Source organism: Berkeleyomyces rouxiae (genome assembly GCF_048999995.1).
Source record: "Berkeleyomyces rouxiae strain 22BRR77 chromosome Unknown BrBRR77_ptg000001l, whole genome shotgun sequence".
In the NCBI taxonomy this organism is placed as follows: domain Eukaryota; kingdom Fungi; phylum Ascomycota; class Sordariomycetes; order Microascales; family Ceratocystidaceae; genus Berkeleyomyces; species Berkeleyomyces rouxiae.
In genome coordinates, this window is record NW_027396491.1 from 721,258 (window position 1) to 741,607 (window position 20,350).

At 51.5% G+C, this 20,350-nt stretch overlaps 8 protein-coding genes across 8 annotated transcripts; 4 read left to right on the top strand and 4 right to left on the bottom strand.

The window, feature by feature from the left end:
- Window positions 1–422: 422 nt before the first annotated feature.
- On the top strand, window positions 423–641 carry BROUX77_000219 (uncharacterized protein; the record flags this gene model as incomplete). Its single annotated transcript, XM_073746700.1, has 1 exon — window positions 423–641. One exon carries the CDS (start codon window positions 423–425, stop codon window positions 639–641), a length of 219 nt encoding a protein of 72 aa, XP_073608456.1.
- A 3,643-nt stretch (window positions 642–4,284) lies between these two features.
- Window positions 4,285–5,976, top strand: BROUX77_000220 (uncharacterized protein; the record flags this gene model as incomplete). The annotated part of the gene is made up of 3 exons (XM_073746712.1): window positions 4,285–4,793; window positions 4,873–5,859; window positions 5,946–5,976. 3 exons carry the CDS (start codon window positions 4,285–4,287, stop codon window positions 5,974–5,976), a joined length of 1,527 nt encoding a protein of 508 aa, XP_073608457.1.
- Window positions 5,977–6,758: 782 nt separating this feature from the next.
- BROUX77_000221 (uncharacterized protein) lies at window positions 6,759–8,815 on the bottom strand (the record flags this gene model as incomplete). The annotated part of the gene is made up of 4 exons (XM_073746723.1): window positions 6,759–7,457; window positions 7,512–7,690; window positions 7,855–8,661; window positions 8,728–8,815. 4 exons carry the CDS (start codon window positions 8,813–8,815, stop codon window positions 6,759–6,761), a joined length of 1,773 nt encoding a protein of 590 aa, XP_073608458.1.
- Window positions 8,816–9,646: 831 nt separating this feature from the next.
- On the top strand, window positions 9,647–11,592 carry BROUX77_000222 (uncharacterized protein; the record flags this gene model as incomplete). The annotated part of the gene is made up of 2 exons (XM_073746734.1): window positions 9,647–11,302; window positions 11,404–11,592. The coding sequence occupies 2 exons, from the start codon at window positions 9,647–9,649 to the stop codon at window positions 11,590–11,592; spliced, it is 1,845 nt and encodes a 614-aa protein (XP_073608459.1).
- A 382-nt stretch (window positions 11,593–11,974) lies between these two features.
- BROUX77_000223 (uncharacterized protein) lies at window positions 11,975–12,553 on the bottom strand (the record flags this gene model as incomplete). Its single annotated transcript, XM_073746745.1, has 3 exons — window positions 11,975–12,002; window positions 12,099–12,230; window positions 12,429–12,553. The coding sequence occupies 3 exons, from the start codon at window positions 12,551–12,553 to the stop codon at window positions 11,975–11,977; spliced, it is 285 nt and encodes a 94-aa protein (XP_073608460.1).
- A 3,950-nt stretch (window positions 12,554–16,503) lies between these two features.
- BROUX77_000224 (uncharacterized protein) lies at window positions 16,504–17,579 on the top strand (the record flags this gene model as incomplete). Its single annotated transcript, XM_073746756.1, has 4 exons — window positions 16,504–16,570; window positions 16,702–17,250; window positions 17,330–17,400; window positions 17,460–17,579. The coding sequence occupies 4 exons, from the start codon at window positions 16,504–16,506 to the stop codon at window positions 17,577–17,579; spliced, it is 807 nt and encodes a 268-aa protein (XP_073608461.1).
- A 667-nt stretch (window positions 17,580–18,246) lies between these two features.
- On the bottom strand, window positions 18,247–18,738 carry BROUX77_000225 (uncharacterized protein; the record flags this gene model as incomplete). The annotated part of the gene is made up of 1 exon (XM_073746767.1): window positions 18,247–18,738. The coding sequence occupies one exon, from the start codon at window positions 18,736–18,738 to the stop codon at window positions 18,247–18,249; it is 492 nt and encodes a 163-aa protein (XP_073608462.1).
- A 623-nt stretch (window positions 18,739–19,361) lies between these two features.
- On the bottom strand, window positions 19,362–19,995 carry BROUX77_000226 (uncharacterized protein; the record flags this gene model as incomplete). The annotated part of the gene is made up of 3 exons (XM_073746778.1): window positions 19,362–19,400; window positions 19,466–19,526; window positions 19,586–19,995. The coding sequence occupies 3 exons, from the start codon at window positions 19,993–19,995 to the stop codon at window positions 19,362–19,364; spliced, it is 510 nt and encodes a 169-aa protein (XP_073608463.1).
- Window positions 19,996–20,350: the final 355 nt, after the last annotated feature.

Below are 20,350 nucleotides of genomic sequence, written 5' to 3' on the forward strand. Positions count from 1 at the left end.
GTATGTCGAGGCTCATGCTTGCAGCTTCAGCGATTTTAGATACTGAACTCGGGTTCAATAAGATATTGGTGAAAAGTAAATCAATGCAACTAGGGCATTCTGAGCTTCAATATTGTTGCTCGATTGGAAGATTTGTGTAATGACAGTCAAGAGACGTGGAGGAAAGAGACACCATCTTTGATCGTGAAGGTTGAGCATTGCCTTTCTCATGTGTATAAAGCTTATGCATCACTTCTACTCGGCATCATGTTCAATATCTCTTTCCTCACCCTCATTCTCATTCTCTTCAGTACTTCCTTTCTTTTCAACTCAAATCTTCGCTGCAGCTGTTAAAACACGACTAAAGCAACGTTTTTCATTCTTTCTTTTCGTGAAGTATCACATTCTCTTATTCATTATAACGTATCACTATCATCATCAAAATGAAGGTGGTTGCCATGCTCACGACTCTTACCGCGGTGTCAGCTATGGTTGTTCCAACCATGATTGAAGCTCGCGACCCTCAGGGCAACCAGCATGGCCGTCCCGGCATGGGCCTCTCTGGCCGCGATGTTGAAGCCCGCGACCCTCAGGGCAACCAGCATGGCCGTCCCGGCATGGGCCTCTCTGGCCGCGATGTTGAAGCTGCTGATTCTTTCTAAATGTCTCGACCACGCACACTTGCCATTTAACGCTCCTCTTGTTATCTCCCCATCCCTTTTACCAAAGCCCTTGCCCCTTCAACCTCACTCGTACCCATACTAAGGGGCTCTCTTGTTTTTTCTGGCGGCACCTTTTTCGATCACTGCATTGTCATATCTTGGTTTCTTATTTCATTCTGCATCCTCTCGGCGTTTCCTAACCCCCCGTATCGGTATTATTCCTTATATTCATCTCATGCACCATCCTTGATGGCTACTACTGCGACTCGACGTCCGCAACTACAATAGCAGCTCAGATCGGACTGGACTTTTTACCTGCACTCAAAATACAATCTTAGGTACTTTGAGAAGCATATGCTACTATCAGGGCTGACAAAAGTAGCAGGTCACTTTAAAATAAATCTGACTCCTGGGTAGACATAGCCATTATACAGTCAGTTGACATAATTCAATACGCAATGCTATCACTTAAATATGACACTGCCAGCACTTGTTTTTTTATTACTCACAGTGAGGTGAGCGCAATACCAACGCTTCCAGCGGACGACACTTCGACGTAGAACCACCAACGAAGCCCCGTCCAGGAAAATGGGGTAGAAAGAATTGGCAAACCCCCGTTCTAGAACCCTCTCGGAAATTTCTAGCTGGGTCTCTACTCATTCTTCTCATTGCCTGATGTATGCCGTAACTCGCGATGGTGGAATATGCCTCCTCTGGAAAGCCAAGGCTCAAAGAGAAAATTACTACATGACCCTCTGAATTTACCAACAATTGATTTAGTCACGTAAAGGAGCCCATGTCTTTTCCTTCTCGAAACTCTTCTATCATCCTGACAATTTCCTAGCTGGGAAATGAATAGAAGACTGTACTTCCAAATTGTCTGTCAATAAGGTTGCATTTGCTGGATAAGTGCATAACGGGTATTGTGTCACGGACTGAGGTTATTTTGTAGGGTCAATCAAGTTTCGTTCTACCCGCTAGATACATATCTAGGACACACTTCACATAGGTGGATCTATATACTACATCAAAACGCGATTTCTACATGAAAGGTACACACTCTAGCGTTAGGTGCTTTGAAATTTGCTGTGGCTTAATCCTCTGGAATGATTTCGTTCGCATTCAAGGCCTTTTGCGCAATGTGAATATGAATGGAGACTGAGTACAAATGAGTTCCAGTATGTACTCGCTGGGTAACAAGTGAATAATGACATGAGGTCAGACAACTGAGTTATGTTGTGCTTGAGGGTGTTTAGGCTTAAACAAACGTTCCACGTCAAGCATGAAATAATAGCTCCGGTGATAGAGTTATGGAACTCTGGATATGCAGCACATGTGATTCGCCTCTCAGCCTCCGCGTTGCTTTCCCGATCAACCATACAATACAAACGTCCCGCACCAAAACGGGTTTGAATAAGCTTTTGATCTGCCGCATAACTCCATATCAAGCGTCCTTGTACAACCCGACTCTTGGCATTTTCTGCGGGGTCAAGTCCCTTTGTGCTACCCATGTCACTCACGACCCTTGTCGCGCGGTGAACTTGGTAATGTAACTTTTATAAGAAGTCAAGAATCTCGCAACTGTCATGTTTCAAAGAATAATAATTAAGAGCTCGGCTTCAATATTGAACTCTCGCGATGTTACCCGAGCCTCAATATTCTCGATAATCTATAGAATCTATCAAGCTGGATAATTGGTAGTGAAACTCAAGATGGTGAAATGGGTAGTTGGCTAGTTAGTTTCTCAAGAACACACTGTTCAGGATTTTAGGCGCCATCTACTACCCTAACACAATGTGAACGCCCATTCAGCCTTGGGCAATGCGATCTTGAAGAGCCAAATTGGGGAAATGTTCCATACAAACTGCAATTGGGTGTGGGTAAGCCGAACCTACACCATGGGGGAGTTCCGTTTCAAATGGGCACTTTGCTCCACATGGCGAAAGTGAAGCCGGGAAGCCAGGAATCTGGCCAATATTCCGTCCCCTGGATGTGAGTTTTGCGCGACAAAGGACAGTATTAAGCATGCTCTTTGTAGCACTTGGGCAATATCTCACTTCCAAGACGGGCAATAAATCCGGATTGCCGGTGAATATCGCTGCCTCCAAGAAGACCGGCAGAATCCTCTAAGCCCAGTTATCTACTTTTAGTCGGTAAAATACTCTTGACTCTGGAATCCTCTAAGGTGTAGTCACTTTGGGGTTCACGGCTCTTGTGAACGGGAGTCCGAGAGGCACCAGAAAAGCAGCTAGTCAGCTGGTGTCTGTCTACAGTCTCTTTCGTTCAAATAGATGTAACTACTGCTAGTGGAAATATCTAAGTCGTCCCTGTCAAAAGCTTGCCTCAAAATTCGCTATTGGGAGCTTCGTTTTTCTTCGCTTTTTTGATTGAGTGAATCATTTGACATCTGCCTACTGTTTTATCGCAGCAATACAGCGGCATATTCCAGACGGCAGCGGTCGAGTAATGACATCTCCTCAACAGCTCCTGGGTAGCCGTCGGTTGCAAATACACATAGACTTCAGGCATATCTCATGACTTTTGAGAAATCGACGAAGAAGCAAGAAGACCTTCCGGCCTTCGGCACGGGGTTTGGCCCGGCATTTTTTTCTTGTTTCTGTTTCCTTTAGCTACTTATACTTGTATACTGTGCCAATTATACATCAACAAGGCCCTATGGCGCAACGGTAGCGCGTTTGACTCCAGATCAAAAGGTTATCCGTTCAAATCGGGTTGGGGTCAACTAATATAACAGTTCTCAGCGAGCTGTTCATTTTTTCTTTTTTGTGATGTTACCAACTAACCCTAAGAATGGGTTGCAAAAATGATTTGAACTTGTGGGGAGTGGGGCATCCGCTTATAAGTGGGGGGCTTTTATCACACACGCTTCTTATCGGTTTGTGGGCTATGATGTGAGCTTGATCTTTTTTTCTATAACTAACTATTGCATTAGGGTGTTACGCATTTTGCTAGGTCCTGTGCAATGATGATGTTGTAGCTGGTAGGGTTAGAAGGTCAGGAATTGCTCGAGTTTTATGTCAGTTGATCTCGTGCGGATGTGAATCTACGGCAAAGCCAGTGGCAGAGTGGAAGACTACGAGAAGATGGTTCGTAAGGATTTGCAGCAACCAGAAAGGCCCAAGGTCTCAGGTACATGTGTTTTCTGGGTTCAGCGTGACCTCTCCTGCAGAATCTTATCAAGTCACAGTACCTGTGACCTGTGCAGCACGTTGATGACTAACAGGACCATTTTTTTTTCTGCTAGGACACAAATTCCCACCATCACAATTTTCGAACGGCAAAACCCCTCCAAAACTTTAATCAAAAGCTGCTAGAACTCCAGCTGCCAACGCGCAAGTCACGGCATCAAGCATTCTGAAAGATTCTGGGAATTCCTATATGCATGTGTGTTTTTCTCTTCTTCTTTTCCCCCATTAGACATCGTCAGCTGCAGCACAAAGGACCTCCGCCGCTGCACCTTAATCACCAAGCTAGACCTTTGCTCCGCGAACAAAGTGCCCCGCCTTTTTTTCTCGTTGCAGTGTATTGAGTCATCAGCCATTCACAACCACCACCGTCACCACCACCACTACCACCACCAAACCCGCCCAACCAGCAAACCACCCACAGCCTCTCCGCCACCATGTCCTCTGTCGAAGAGCCCAAGATCGACGACCATGTCGACAACGTTGATGTCGAGTCGGACCGCGAGTCTGGCGACGAGCAGCCCCTCAAGCCCGCGTTGAAACAGACCAACCCTGCCACCGGCACCTCGACCTCGACCGAGCCCAAGCCCTACCTCCCTCCCCAGACCGACCCCAAGGACCTTGATCTGAAGACCCTGTCGCCCCTGACTCCCGAGATTATTGCCCGCCAAGCAACCATCAACATCGGCACCATTGGCCATGTCGCTCATGGAAAGTCCACCGTGGTCAAGGCCATCTCCGGTGTGCAGACTGTCCGTTTCAAGAACGAACTGATCCGCAACATTACCATCAAGCTGGGTTACGCCAACGCCAAGATCTACAAGTGCGACAATGACGAGTGCCCTCGGCCAGGTTGCTACCGCAGCTACAAGAGCGACAAGGAGGTCGACCCTCCCTGCGAGCGCGAGGGTTGCAGCGGCACTTACAGACTGTTCCGCCATGTTTCGTGAGTTTCGCCAATTCATCTGGACTATCTGCCGCAGTACGCATTGCTAACCACGGAACTGTCTTTCTCCCCCCTCTAGATTCGTCGATTGCCCTGGTCACGACATTCTCATGAGCACTATGCTTTCGGGTGCCGCCGTCATGGACGCCGCCCTGCTGCTGATTGCCGGCAACGAATCCTGCCCCCAGCCCCAGACCTCGGAGCACTTGGCTGCCATCGAGATTATGAAGCTTGACAAGATCATCATCCTGCAGAACAAGGTTGACCTGATGCGCGAAGAGGCTGCCAAGCAGCACCACGAGTCGATCCAGAAGTTCATCCGCGGTACCGTCGCTGGCAAGTCGCCCGTGATTCCCATCTCGGCTCAGCTCAAGTTCAACATCGATGCCGTCAACGAGGCCATTGTCAACACCATCCCTATTCCCCCCAGAGACTTCACCCAGGACCCGCACATGATTGTCATTCGTTCATTCGATGTCAACAAGCCCGGTGCCGGTATCGACGAGCTAAAAGGTGGTGTTGCTGGTGGTTCCATCCTCCACGGTGTGCTCAAGCTCGACGATGAGATTGAGATCCGCCCTGGTATTGTCACCCGTGACGAGAAGGGCGCCCTCAAGTGCACTCCCATTTTCAGCCGTATCGTGTCGCTGAATTCCGAGACCAACGACCTCAAGTACGCCGTGCCCGGTGGTCTGATTGGTGTCGGTACCCGCATCGACCCCACCCTGTGCCGTGCCGACCGTCTGGTTGGTTTCGTTCTGGGTCTGAAGGGCAGACTTCCCGAGATCTACAGTGAGATCGAGGTCAACTTCTTCCTGCTGCGCCGCCTGCTAGGTGTGCGCACTGCCGACGGCAAGCAGGCCAAGGTTGCCAAGCTGGCCAAGAACGAGGTCATCATGGTCAACATTGGCTCGACCTCGACTGGTGCCAAGGTCGCTGCCATCAAGAACGATGCCGCCAAGCTGATCCTGACCAGCCCTGCCTGCACCAACATTGGCGAGAAGGTCGCACTGTCTCGTCGTATCGAGAAGCATTGGCGTCTGATTGGTTGGGCTACCATTGCTGCGTAAGTTTTCTTCTGCCTTCTTTTTTTCCCGCCTACCTGATATATTCACAACCATGTGCATCGTTGCTAACATTTCTGCCTATTAGTGGTGTCACCCTGGCTCCTAGCACTAGCTGAGCGGCTTGCGCAGAGTGCACATTGCTCCTTTGACATGGCTGACTATACACTTGCAGCAAAAAACCCCGGCTTGTCTCTTCTTCTTTGCGTTCTGTCTAACTCTCTTACTCTGTGTCCATCTCTCTCTCTCTCTCTGTCTCTCTCCGCCCCACCCAAAAAAATATTCTGCATCAACCAGACTTTGGAGGTCTGGGCCCGTGTTTGTGCCTTGGTAACTCTCTGTTTCGTTGCTATTTTTTCTTTGTTTAGTCTTGTTCATCTCTCTGCCACGTTCAGTGTGTCCTAGCTGTATGCCCTTGAATATCCTTTATTTTTGATGGTTCTCTTACCTTCTATCTCTTTTTTACTTCTCTTGATTAGGGTTTCTTTGTACCTGGATTCCCTTGTCTTTCCTTCCATCTTTCCCAGACATGTCGTTTTTTTTTTTTTTTGGAAAGTGACTTGAATATTTACAATGAAGAGAACATGTCGCAAGAGAGTTGGAGCGGTTGTGTTGGTATTGGGACAAGAGACAATGGGACTCAAAAGAAATAAGGATGACGATACAATGAAGCGAAAAGAAAAATTGGTAGAAGAACAGGAACAACGGATGCGGAGGATAGGAAGGTAACAAAAAAAGAGATGGGCATCGGTCTTCCTGGCATTCGTGGTCTTGTATAAAGTCGGACAGAAAAGCAAGCCAGAAAAAAAAGAAAGTCGATGATATTTCTTTTTGTAACATGCCCAACTAGTCACCTTTTTCTCAGTTCATTTATATTGTGTCATGTATGTACATCCCAGCTTCACTTGCGCACCTTTCTCGCATGCTTGACGAGATTTTCTATGACGCCCTCCAACGCATCGCGCTCGCTAATCTTCTCGTCTGTCGTCTTTTGCCAGTACTCGATGGCCTGCTCCGCCGTCGCCTGTAGCGCCTTGAGTCTCTTGAGATGCGCCTTGAGCTCTGTATGCGTCATGCCGCCGAGCGCCTCTTCCGTCGTCATGCACAGCTGCTTGGCGGAGACGAGGTCGAGCTCGGGCGGGCCCTTGTCGCCCTTGCGGCGCCTGGTACTGTTATTGCGGCTTACTCCACCGCTCTTGGAGCTGCTGTTCACCTGTGTGCCGTTGTCGCTGGTTTTCTTGGACCGGCTGTCGGTCGAGGTGCGTGGGGATTTGGATGAGGGCACTTGTAATGAGGGAAGCACCAGCTTCTTTTGCTTGGATGCAGGCAGGATTTCGTCCAGATCGACGGGCACGCCCAGGGAAACGAGGAAGAGCCGGCGTATACGTGAGCGGATCCAGTCTGGCGGCGCTAAGGGAGGAGGTGCTACTAATTGGGACCATAGCGAAGCACTACGTTGCGTGAGAAACGACGTGTTTTCCTTATTGGGTGGAGGGAGCTCAATGACGTCAAGATTCTCTGGAGGGAATAGAATGTTCATGTACTGATCGAGAGCTTCGGGGATGTCATCTTCATCAAGACCCTCAAAATCAGGGACAGGCTGTGACAAAATGTTAATCACTGTCGGTCGTGTATGAGGCTTTGTAATACTTACAAAAGGTAACGCTGGTGTTACAGGAACTGACTGGGCTGGTGCGACCGGCTGTTGCGCAACTGGCGCAGCAACAGGATTTTGGAAGGCCGCATCGTCAAATTCTCCAAAGCCATCATCGTCTCCGCCTTCCTCAAAGTCGTCAAAATCACCAAAGTCGTCGTCAAAGTCGTCGTCGCCACCTGTAGGTCCATGAAAGGGAGAGCGCGCGGGACTTTGTGGACTTCTTAGTGATCTTCGCCTTGGACGAGGTGAGCTTGGTGCTGAAAGCGGTTGTAATTTGTTGGTTTCTGGTGGGTTATGTTAGCTAGCTAATATAAGAAGACGAAGGGTTAGAGGGCCATACCTAACACAAGGGAATTTGTAGTGGCACTGTCATTATTTCCTTCCTCTGGTTTTAACTGCGCGGTTTCTTGCTCTGGTTTGCTTTCTAGTTCTTGGATTACCGGCTGAGGCCCGGCGATATCTTGGTCTATATCCTCGTCGAGTTTAATGACTATATCAGGTGCTGCATCTGTCGAATGTATGTGCTCGACATGGAAGGATTTTTGCGGCATTGGCCCGGCCGATTCCTCGAGGATGGTTGTGGGAATAGGCATGCTGCCAGGTAAAGCGATGTCCGGACTTTGCTCAAGGTCGGAGGTAGTTGACTCGTCATCTACAGGTTCGTCGGTGCCTTGATGGTTGTCATTAGAGGTCTCGACTGCCGATTTTGGAGCATCTTCTGTTGACTCGTTGACTGGCTGGGGATCTGACTCGTCTTCAGACTTGTTTTCAAGGCCATCTTCAATCTTGCCTTTGGGGGTTTCTTGAGGCTCAACTTCAGACTTGGTTTCGGACTGATCCCTTGAGTTGACTGAATCTGTGTCATCTGCCTCGTCATCGGCAGCTTCAACCTCAATCTCCGCCTTGGTTTCGACGATAGTTTCCTCGTCTGGCTCTGCTTCGGGTTCAACTGTGATTTTCGCATCAATTGTTTCGGAGGAGTCTGTCTCGTTTGCTGCGTCAGCAGTGTGCCCGGAGGTTTTACTAGTGCTGGGATCGTTGGTTTCCGGGTTCGTTTTGGCATCAGCCAGCAAGACAGGGCCGGGGCTGTTCATATCAGATACTGCATCGGAGAAGTGGTCCTCTGACTCGTCGGCCGAAGACTCCCCTATAATATGACAAGCGGGTTAGCAGGTGTCAGCAATGCGTCTGGGGTTACTTCCACGGAGCCTACCAAGATCATGAGCTCCGGGGTCGGCTTGACCTGTACGAACAGGAAGCTCTAGTTTGCCAGAGGTGTGGGTATCTATAGCAGGCGGCATATTCCTCTACTGCCTACTAAAGGATGAGAGAAGCCTCTTTTGAAAAAAAAGCTGGAGATATGATGTGTGCTGTAGCGCACAACGTCTAAGATGGAGGAGGGGTGAAAGTGGGTAGCAGTGTAGAAGAAGACACAGAACAAAGATGGCACTGGTATTGAGGCACACGAGTACACAGAGCCAAAGCAATAAACGGTAATATTGCCCCGCAGACGATCAAGATAAAGACTGAATTTGGCGTCGATGGTAGCCGATGCCCTGGCTTGACGTCGTTGATGCTGGCAACTTGTTATGGGAAGCTCTCCAGACAGGGATGCTACTGGTCACCGCCACATAAACGCCACATTTACTAGCAACCATGGAGCTGACAAGGGAATAGTGTGGCGTCAAAGGCGATGCGCGCAAGACGCGAAGCAAGAGCCTAATCTGAGAGCTCTAGTAAAAAATTCTAGCCAAAGCTCGACCAAAAAGGCGTGAGAGCAATTGCCGTTTTTTTATTGGGGCCATTTTAATCGAACAAAAAATATATTACTCGCGAAGACGAAGAAAATCGTGGCCTTCGCGATTTGTTTACTTTCATCGTTGTTTACTTCGCCCAGTAAACCCACCGTCATCGACATCCACGCGCCTCGTCAATTTGGCCGTGTCCCTCCGTTGTCGTGTTTTCTTTTCAGCCGATCGAAATAGTCCGGCATCCAGTTATACCCTCCGCCTTGCGACGCGCCAGGCCCTCTTGCGAAGCCTCGTAGCCTCCATCAATCAACCTTGCGCTCCCAAGGCCACGACCAGGGCCGCAGATACCCATTGTGAATAAGGGAATCTCAATCTCTCATCATGGCGTTCAGCTTCGGAAACTCCAGTGCTCCTGGCAGCTCCTCAACGCCTGCGCCGTCAGCCGCTCCCTCTCTATTCGGCAAGACGGCTACGGCCTCCGGTGGCTCTGATACCTTCAGCTTCGGCAAGACTGCCACTCCTAGCACTCCAGCTCTCGGTGGTAGTACTCCCAGCTTCCTTAGTGGCGGTTCTACCGGCGGCGGAAACTTGTTCGGCGGTGCAAAATCCACTCCGAGCACTACTACCTCTGGCACCGGTGGTCTGTTTTCAGCCGGTGCGACTGGTTCTTCTACTACTTCAGCTACGCCCATGTTTGGCGCCGGTGCTGCTAGTTCTGGTGGTGGTTTTAGTGGTCTTGCTACGCCTGCCAAGCCTGGCGGTATGTTTGGTCTTAACTCGACTACTCCCGCTGGTGCTCCGCCTGCAAACAAGCCTACTGTCTCTTCGTCTCTCAGCATCTCCAGCACGGCAGCCTCATCTACACCGGCCGCTGCTCCCAACACGACATCACTTTTTGGCGCTGGTGCAACTACTGCTTCTGCCACTTCTGCGCCCGCTGCTTCTGGCGGTTTGTTTGGTGCTGCCAAGACAGCGACTCCTTCTATGGGAAACCTCTTCGGCAGCAAGCCCGCTGATGCTGCTACCACTACTCCCGCTGCTGCTCCTACCACCACCGCGAACCTGTTTGGAAGCAAGCCTGCAGACTCTACTGCGACCACCTCCGCGGCTCCTGCTGCAACTTCTACTGCCCCTACTAGTTTGTTCGGTGCTAAACCTGCTGACGCTGCTCCCAGCTTGGGCACTGCTGGCGGTCTATTCGGTCCCAAGGCTCCAGAGACCACTACCCCCGCTGCTGTAGCTGCTCCGGCCAAACCAGCCCTCTCGTTCGGTTCTCTTGCAGGCGCTACTGCAGCTAAGCCTGCCATCTCATTCGGCTCTCTCGGAGGTGCCACTCCTGCTGCCACTACCTCCGCGCCCACGACCACCTCGACAACCACCACTGCCGCCCCTACCAAGTCTCTGTTTGGCGCGGCAGCTCCCGCCACTCCTGCTACTACCACGACCACGGCCCCCGCTATCACGGCCGCCGCCACGACTGCCCCTACTACCACCGCTGCTACTGCCACCAGTGCTCTATCAGCTATAACCGGCAACGGCCTCGGTGCTTCAACACAAGGCCCCTCATCACAGCTGCCCCGGCTCAAGAACAAATCCATGGACGACATTATTACGCGCTGGGCTTCCGATCTGACCAAGTACCAAAAGGACTTCAAGGACCAGGCCACCAAGGTCGCCGAGTGGGATCGTCTGCTCGTCGACAATGGCGAGAAAATCCAGAAGCTTTATCTCAACACATTCGAAGCTGAGCGCGCCAGCAATGAAATCGAAAAGCAGTTGATGGCTGTTGAGAGCCAGCAGGACGAGCTTGAGGCATGGCTTGACAAGTACGAGGGCGAGGTCAAGGAGATGGTCTCGCGGCAGTACGGTGCCAACGACCAGCTGGGTGGTCCCGACCAGGAAAGAGAACGCACATACAAGCTTGCCGAGAAGCTGTCACAGACACTAGACGAGAAGAGCCGCGATCTAGGCAAGATGGTGGACGAGATCAATGACATTTCGTCAACGCTTAACAAGAGCAGCCGGCCCGAAGACCCTGTAAGTTTGCCCCCGCTCGCTACCATTCCGACCCTCCTGCCGAGTTTTCAGTTTCAGTCTGCTAACCAATTCGCCTTATTTCTTGTCCTGCCGACGTGTAGGTCAGCCAAATTGTCAGAGTGCTCAATGGCCATCTTGGCCAGCTGCAATGGATCGACACCCACGCCTCGGCGCTACAGGCCAAAATCGCAGCCACGCAGAAAGCTGGTGGAAACTTGGGCAGTCAGTATGGCATGTCGGACAACGATGCGGCAGAGAGCTTCTACCGTTCATACATGCCGCGCAAGTAAAGTAGAGCAGCGGTTCACGCATTGGTTGCTCGGACAAAGGTTGGGGCTTGTGAAGGGATGGCTTTCAGAGGCGGGTCTGTTTTGTTTTTGGGTCTTTTTTTTCTTTCTTTCGTTTTTTGTTCTACTTATGGTTAATATGCGCATGCAGCCGATCACATACATGAGCGAGTCCTTTTTTGCGCCCCCTCCCCCTTCTGTCTACAGTTTCTTCTTCACTCGGGCATGTTTAACTTGATATGGAATCTCAACGTGAGACCCACAAGAATAGTGCATATGAAGTAGTTGGCGAGTCGTGGGTGTGGTATGATGTGATTATTGTATTACTGCATGTGGTGGCATGGATTTGAAGCAAGCCCAAGAGTTGTCATGTCATAGCGATAATTTACTTGTCCTCCTTGGTCATCTCGTCACTAGAAGGAAGACGGCAATGTCAGTTGTGAAAAATAAACGGAGACAGGGTCCAAGGCATGGAAAAGAAGGCACTGTGGGAGAGAAAGAGAACTTACATGTGATCTGAGAGCTCCTTGAGGTGGGCCTGCTGCTCCTTGAGCTTCTTCTTAAGCGCAAGCAGCTTCTCGTTTTCACGCTGGCGGATGGTGAAGTCCTCGTTGGCCTTCTCGCGGCGCTGGAAAGCATCACTAGTTGGATGGGCAGGGTTAGCTTGGGCAGCTTCGGGGAGGAGGGAGCGAGCTCAATGGTAGTAGCTGGTGGAGTTGGCAGGGAACAGCAGCCAAAGCCGAGCTCTGCGTAAGCTCAATGGCCAAACCAAAGGAGAAACGAGGACAGCCACAGCTCTCGAGGTTTCGCAGGCTCAATGGATTGGTTATTCAACTCACCCTTGGCCGCCAGTCTTGGGAGGGGCACCAACGTCACCGGCAGTCATGACGCGGGAAGACACGGAGAAAGCTCTGGGAGCACCCGCAGCGCGGAGAACAGTCTTGGAAACGGAGGCGCGAATCATGGTGGAAGAGCGTGGGTGAGATTGGGCGGAAAGAAGAAAAGAATACAAGGAGGGAGAAGGCGGGAATTGGTTGGTTGACGTGAGAAATCGGAGATCACAGGAGGACGGGAGAAGAAAGAACGGGCAAAAACAGCTGCCAGTGTAATTATGTAACTTGTACTTAAATTCGTCTGTCTGCTGACTAGCTGCAAGTACAAGTAACTACGGATAACTAGACGACAGCCGGATTCTGAGCAAGAGCCAAGGTTACAGCTCGAGGACGCAACTGGATGCCTTAAAGATGAGAGACCAATAGTTGTACGATTTAATTGGTTTTCTTTTCAGAGGGAGACATCCGGGCGACCCTGTCACGAGAATGAGCAGCCAATATTCTTGCCCCTATGGCCATGAGCTCTTTTAAGTAGCATGACCATCACCAGCACCTGGTCTCTGAGCTTTTTCTCCCGAGAAGCCTCCAAGATATAACTAGTTAGCTGCAACGAGAACGACTTTTACGGCAGAATGGAAGGCCTGGGATGTGAGGGTGGGGTCGCTTAGGCAAGACCGCCAGTATATTACCACATCACCTCCATTGTCTAACTTCACTATTGACTACCAAGCAGTTATCCACCATCCCGGGCTTCCATGAGCTGGCTAGCCGCCCCACTCGCGGCGTCTGGCTCGTATGGCCGCGTTTGGCCTTGAAGATGGGCGCACCAAGCGATCTTTCTTTTTTTTCGTAGCATTGTGCGGCCTCGGTGACATTGCATTGTGTGAGGAATAAGTGTGGCGTTGTGGCATCATGGCATGGAATTGCACGAAAGAAAAAAGACAGGCGGTAGCTAAACCCTGAAACCCTCTTGTCAAGCATTAATATATACTCCCTCCCGAGAGTGGCGAATCCGACAAAAGGAAGCCGGGCTGGTCCGGGCGAGGGGAGAGACCTGGGCACAAATGCCTGTATAGGGCTCACTGACTAAGCCTGGAGCTGTCCTCTGTTAACAGGCTTACTACTGTGAAACGGAATAGTGCAGATTACACCAGAGAACAAAGCATGCATCTCGGAAGAGGCCTTCTTGATCATGTATGCACACATCTCATTGAGAAGGCTGACGAAAGAGAGCGCCACCAGGCCTAGATTGACCACCAGTTTGGAAGTTGACACATGTGACATGATTCATTCGTTCTACAACATGCCAAGGCCATCCTAAATGCCACAACACGCGCCTTCTCGTCATGGACTACAAGCCAAGCATGCATGACTAGACAATCGTTTGAAGGGGCCGTGACGACAAGTCACAGTCGCTGGCTGGGCTTCAGGGCCGGCCGTAACCCTGCGCACGTGATGGGACAAAGATCGCAATCGGATCGGACAAGGCGCCTAGGACAGGACAAGTGCAGCCGGCTGCGAGTGTCCTAGCGCTGGCATCCCACAACCAGCTAGGCCTACGTCGTTGTTTCGTCGCTTCGTAGCCTTTCCCCTTGTTGTTTCGGCGCGTCGTCTGGCTGTTTCGTCGTCTCGTCTTCTCGTCGTCTCGTCTGTTGAAGCGGCCCCGGCCATCAGCCACAATGCACGCTGCTTGATTTTGCTCTTCAGCCGGCCGCACAGCCGGATTTCCGCTCTTCACTGCCTGCCAGCCGCTGTCTGCTCCCGCATCTCGTCTGGCCTTGTCCCCCAATTCCATCCCTAGGCTAGATGGCCGTTTCGCTCGGCAGTTTGTTAGCCAACCAGAGCGAAGGCTTGGTGGAATAGAAAAGAAGGACAAGGAAGCCCCCAAAGCCTGGATTAGCCTAGATCAGCAATGCCCTGCCCCACCTTTTTCCCTACAAGTACCAGTACCAGGTACCAGAACATCAGTATCGGTAACCCAGTACTCAACTGGATGAAATATGGCGCAAAACACAGAATATAGGGAAGCTTTTTGCTCACAAGGCCTGTTTCCATGAGACGGGCCCTAATGATTCAAGCTCCTCGAGCCCTAATTCTACCCCCTCCAGTGAAGAGGGGCCTGTCCGCCCAGCAAAAGCAAGACGTCGTAGGTGCCAAATAAGTAGCCCTATGTATGCCTGCGTCATGTGTCCCTTCTCTTTACAGGCCCTTCACAGGTCCCTTCAGAGCCAGGAGCCAGCGCCAAAACCAAAAGACGATACAGCAAGATACCTTGTCACACGTGGTGAATCACTGCCTAGAGAAAGTCACTCGTCCATGCTTGTGCTTGTGTCTGGTTTGTGCTTGTGCTCGTGTTTGTGCTTGTGCTTGTGCCCAGCGTCCATAGTTATAATACAGCCAGTGCTATCAAGCGTTTTGGGGGGAGGGGTTAGCTCTGCACAAGTGCAAGTACAGGTACAAGCACAAGCAGTTGCCAGTATAAATCCATCCAGCTATAGCAGCTTAAACAAGCTTATGCTATACTGTGCCTTCCCATTCCATGCCTTGCCTTGCCTCGCCTTCCATGTATGTACAGCCGTACCTTCCTCCTGCCTCTGCATCTGCTCCCAACTTGTAACCCACTTCTTTCGTTTGCAACTTGGCAATACTTCCCCTTCCTCTTTCTTTTCCACCTCTCCAGCAAACCTAACCCCCTTTTCTCCTTCTCCTTCTCTTTCTCTACTATCGCGACTTTGTCTATTTTCTGCAGTTGACTGCGTCTATTTCCTTTCTAATCACCACCATCGCCATCTCTTTCTTTAGGTATGTCATGCCCGCCCTCCCTTATCGCTCCGCCATTTCCCGGCCCACCACTCTGTTCTCTGCCCTGTGCCTTCTGTCCTCTGTCTGCCCCTCCCCGCGCTGCTTCTTTCCTGCCCATTGCTTGCAATCGATGTGTCCTTTGCCATCGCAATGCTTCCAAAATCGAGCTTCGAGCCTCGAGCCGGTCATCGTGACCCCGTTTGATGCGAATGCCAGCCATCCGCCACCTCAAACCACCCCAAAGCGAGACTAGCCACCAAGGCCCCGCCACCTTCGCAGCCTTGTGCCGAAAGGCGCCCTGCCATCATAGCATCTCCACGCCAGACACCCATCCCAAACACTGGCTCCCACCAGCAGCAATCTCGGTGCCGCCGTCCGGCTCATTCGCATCGTTCTGTGTCTTTATCAGCCAAGCGTCCAGTCGACCATGATCCTTTCATCTGCGATCCAATTGTTTGGCTAGGAGCTTTGTCTGTTTGATTGCAAGAGACCCCACCAAGCCTAGGTAGCCAGTTTAATTGTCAGCTAGCTATCCAGCCCTCTTTTTTTTCTCTCTCCCAAAGAGTCACGGATTCAGGGTCAGCGCCTAGCGACGAACAAAACAAAACAAAAAAAAAGGCGGTAGACCCAGATGCACATTCTGGTGGGCGGCTCCAGTTTCTCAGCTTGGGAACTGGTTTATGGCTGGAAGTCGAGCAATGAGCGAGCTTTTCAATGTAGCCAGCAAGCATACATACATTTGGTCTTTCTCGTACTTCTTCTTCCTCCCCGCCTTTGCCCACCTACCCTGGCTCACCCTCGCCCTCGCTCTAGCTGAGCACAAACAAGCCTGGGCCTGCCTGCCTAAGCCAACCCTGAATCTAGCCAACTGAAATGGCTGCTGCACTGCACTAAAAACACACAAACACTGCGCCATGCGCCTGAATCAATCCAGACCAGGCCAGCACATCAGCCAAGGCCCTGCCAGGCCACACCTACAATCTCTCCACTGGTTGCCATGTCGCTCCAAAATCGATTAAAGCAACCAGGAAGCCCGCTTAGCCCATCCACTCCCACGCCTCACCGATCTCCATACTCCAATCCTGCTTGCTTTATCCTCCGCCTTGTCTCCTCTGTTGCACTTCTTCACCCCCTCCATCCTCACTTCCATTTCACAATCAAGTAAATCTTCGCTCTTTTTCTCTCTTTTACTTATCCAATCTTGCCAGCTAGCCTCGAGTTACTAACCTTTCCAACTTTTCAACAGTCACTTCGACAACTTCACTCCACACACATCAACATGTCTGCTTCTCACGAGGACGCCGTTTACCTGGCCAAGCTGGCCGAGCAGGCCGAGCGCTACGAGGGTAAGTCTCCATATCGATGCCGACGCCATCCATCACCACGATACGATGAAGCTCCCATCCAATATAACTTCACATGTAGTCTTGCCACGCACAATGTTCCACGTTTTCTAACCTCTCACCACGGCCTGCAGAGATGGTCGACAACATGAAGATCGTCGCTTCTGAAGACCGTGATTTGACTGTTGAGGAGCGCAACCTGCTTTCCGTCGCCTACAAGAACGTCATCGGTGCCCGCCGTGCCTCATGGAGAATCGTCACCTCCATTGAGCAGAAGGAGGAGAGCAAGGGCAACTCCACCCAGGTCCCTCTGATTAAGGAGTACCGCACCAAGATCGAGGCCGAGCTGGCCAAGATCTGCGATGATATCCTTGATGTTCTTGACAAGCACCTCATTCCCTCCGCCAAGAGCGGCGAGTCCAAGGTGTTTTACCACAAGATGAAGGGTGACTACCACCGCTACCTGGCCGAGTTTGCCCTTGGCGACCGCCGCAAGGACTCTGCCGACAAGTCCCTGGATGCCTACAAGGCCGCTACCGAGGTTGCTGCCAGCGAGCTTCCTCCCACTCACCCCATCCGCCTGGGTCTCGCCCTGAACTTCTCCGTTTTCTACTACGAGATTCTGAACTCCCCCGACCAGGCTTGCCACCTGGCTAAGCAGGCCTTTGACGATGCTATTGCTGGTACGTGATAAACCCTGGTTTATTTCCGCGGCTGATTATCGTATTGATGTGCTAACACCCGCTTTCTTATTTCTTGTAGAGCTGGATACCCTGTCCGAGGAGAGCTACAAGGACTCTACCCTGATCATGCAGCTGCTCCGTGACAACCTGGTAGGTCAATCATTGCCCACATCAGCCTTTGGCCACATGACTAACACGTATCCTCATAGACGCTGTGGACTTCTTCCGAGGCCGAGTCTTCGCTCCCTGCTGGTCAGGCTGAGCCCGCTGCTGAGGAGGCTAAGCCGTCCGAGGCCGCCGCTGAGACCGAGGAGCCCAAGCCCGAGTAATCTTTGGAGTCTCGTCATTAAAACCCAAGATAGCGGCGTGGTAATTTAATTGATGCGTCGTCGTTGATAACGAAGATTCAACCAACTTTTATGGTCTCGGGCACGGTGAACATCCCCTCATGTCTATAGAATCGGCTGTAAAATGAATCCCTCCCCTTCCTTCATCTTCCCCTCCATCTTCATCTTCTCCAGTTGTCCATGGTCTTGTTTCATTCTGTTAACGATGTGTACCTGGAATGCAAGTTTTCATGTAGTCTAGTTGTCTGTATTTTCTTTTCTTGTTTCTACCATATTAGACTAAAACCTTGTTGCCTTGCTCATGGCCTGCACCAGACGGACATTGACGCAGTTTTTGAGCTATTGCTTGACAGTATAGGCGGTTTGCATAGGGTTTACAATATAAGTCTCAATCACAATGAAAATATTGTGAATTGTGAAACAACTCCTCTCTACGTTCTATTTCACACGCCAAGCCTGTCGTCTGGTCTGATATTATGACCAAGGTGTGGGAGTCAGACAAGTGCATAAACACATAAAGTGTGAACTTGTCCATCGTCGGGGTATCATCTGTTACTATCCATCGTTCATCCCAATTTCGGGCACTGTTTCGGTTTTCTTGCGTAGCGTACTACCATCACCAGGCACTCGACAACGCCTGCCCGTCCGCTCACTCGTCCTCCACCGCGACGAAGTGCACCTTGAGCCACAGACTGCAATCTACACAGCCCACAAGCAATTCGCCACCGTCGCCAGCATCCTCAAGGTCCTGCTCTCCAAAGGCAAAGCCCTTGTCATTCCCACAGCGGCACGCGCGCGACCAAGTCTCAGACGCCTCGTCAAACGCTAGGTCGTCGAGGTCAATGTCCTCGGCCGTCTGGAAGCTGCCCTTGCGCGCCAGCCGGCTCGGCGGCGCCGTCAGCAGGGTCTGGTCGTAGGCGGCTTTGAGCGCGGGGCTAGACAGGTGCCGGTATGCGGTCGAGATGGCGTCGACGGTGTGCAGGGCGGTAGCGGTGGCGGGTGACGATGCGGCTTTGTCGGGGTGGTTTTGGAGGAGCGCGCGGTGGTAGGCGCGCTTGAGAATTCGGGCAGTGTCGTTGTCATGGGAGGAGAGTATGGATTGGGATATGCCGAGAATGTCATAATACGTTGGTTCTGCCATGGTGGGTGAATGGGTGGAATAAAGAGCGGGATGAGAATGTTCTTTAGGGTTACGTGTAAGGCGATTTCGGGTAGACGAGCCAGAGATTGACAAAAACGTGAAGGCCAAGATGACCAAGGACACTCTCTGTTGAGGACAAGAAGCGCAAGTGACACAGAAGAAGCTTTCTTGGCTGTTTTTTTGTTTCGCTTTTGTCACTGCACATGGCATAAAGCAGGACAAAGATTTTGCAGCAGCTTTTGGCACAGAAGCCCGCGATAGTGCGATAGTGGGGTCCACATTAGTCATTTGGGAGAGCGGCCGGAATTTGCAACTATAGCATCCTGAGTTGGTGTTGAAGTCTTGGTCTACGGGGAGAAAAAAAGAACAGTAGAAAGCCGTGATCATGGTCAAGTAGGAGGGGGAAGGGGGAAGCAGATTCAAAATGGGAGGCATCAAAAGGTTGCATTGGGCGGAGGAAAAGTTCGTGAAATTCTTTCTGCAGTAGAATACAAGTCCCAATGGAGCGAATGCTGGGCGGACCAGAGGAATAGAAGACAAGAGCAAAGCGAGCAATATAGTACAAAAAAAGAGCAAGACGGAGGCCGGACAGTGATATCCAGTCCGCTGAAGAGACGGCCCATCTAGATTTTGGGGAAGCGCTTCCACCACCGCTTGCCGGTCTGTAGAGAGAGAGAGGGTTAGTCCTAGTATCGGTGGCAACGTACCAAGGAGCAACAAGACGAACCTTTTTCCATTCTGTGATGAGCTTGGGCATGGCGAGCATAGCTTCTCTCCGCTTGGCAATCCTGAAGAGCACATGTTAGTAGGCGTATCCCTCGAGTGTCGACGTCGTCGTTGCACCCACTTGTTGTAAAGCTGCCTCTCGAACGCGTGACCCTTGACCCTTTGGCCCACGCCAGTACCACGCACACGCAGGCCATGCTCGACTCTGTGGCCGAGCGTGTTGGCCGTCGACTTGGGGCCCTCGGGCAGCAGCTCTTCGACGCCGTGCTCGCGGGCCATCTTGACCAGCTCGGCCTGCCGCCGGAGCGAGTACACCGGGTCGTTCCACTTGCCCGTCACCGGGTGCTTGTAGTACAAGAACGGGTTCGGCCGGTCGAGCTGATAGCCGGTCTTGGCCGGCGCGGCAGCGGCAGCGCCAGTGGCGGCGGAGGCGGCTTGGATCGAGGCCGGCGGGTAGCGCGAGAGGAAGCGGAGCAGCGGCTGGGGCAGCGTCTTGGCGAGTACCACCAGACTGTTGGCGGGAGACGACATGGTGAGGGGAGGGGAACGGCGGACGCCTGCGAGGAGTTGAAGTCGCCAATCCAGATGGAGAATGGGTTCTATAAGCCCATGCGCTCAAGATTTGGTGCATTGGAGGTGCAATTCTTGGCGGGACAAGGCTGTAGCTGGTAAAAGATTCCGACCAATAATGTGCAGCAAAACGGTGCGATGGGTGGGGCAAAGTTGAATGGGCCATGAATCTTTTTGGGACAGTTCAGCCTTGCGAGGGAAAGCTTCACACGATTTTGGGAGACAGACAGACAGACTGCTCGACCTCGAATTCTACACCCGCCAAAGCTTCTGTTATTTTTTCATTTTTCTTTTTCAGCGCCTCAAACCCATACCT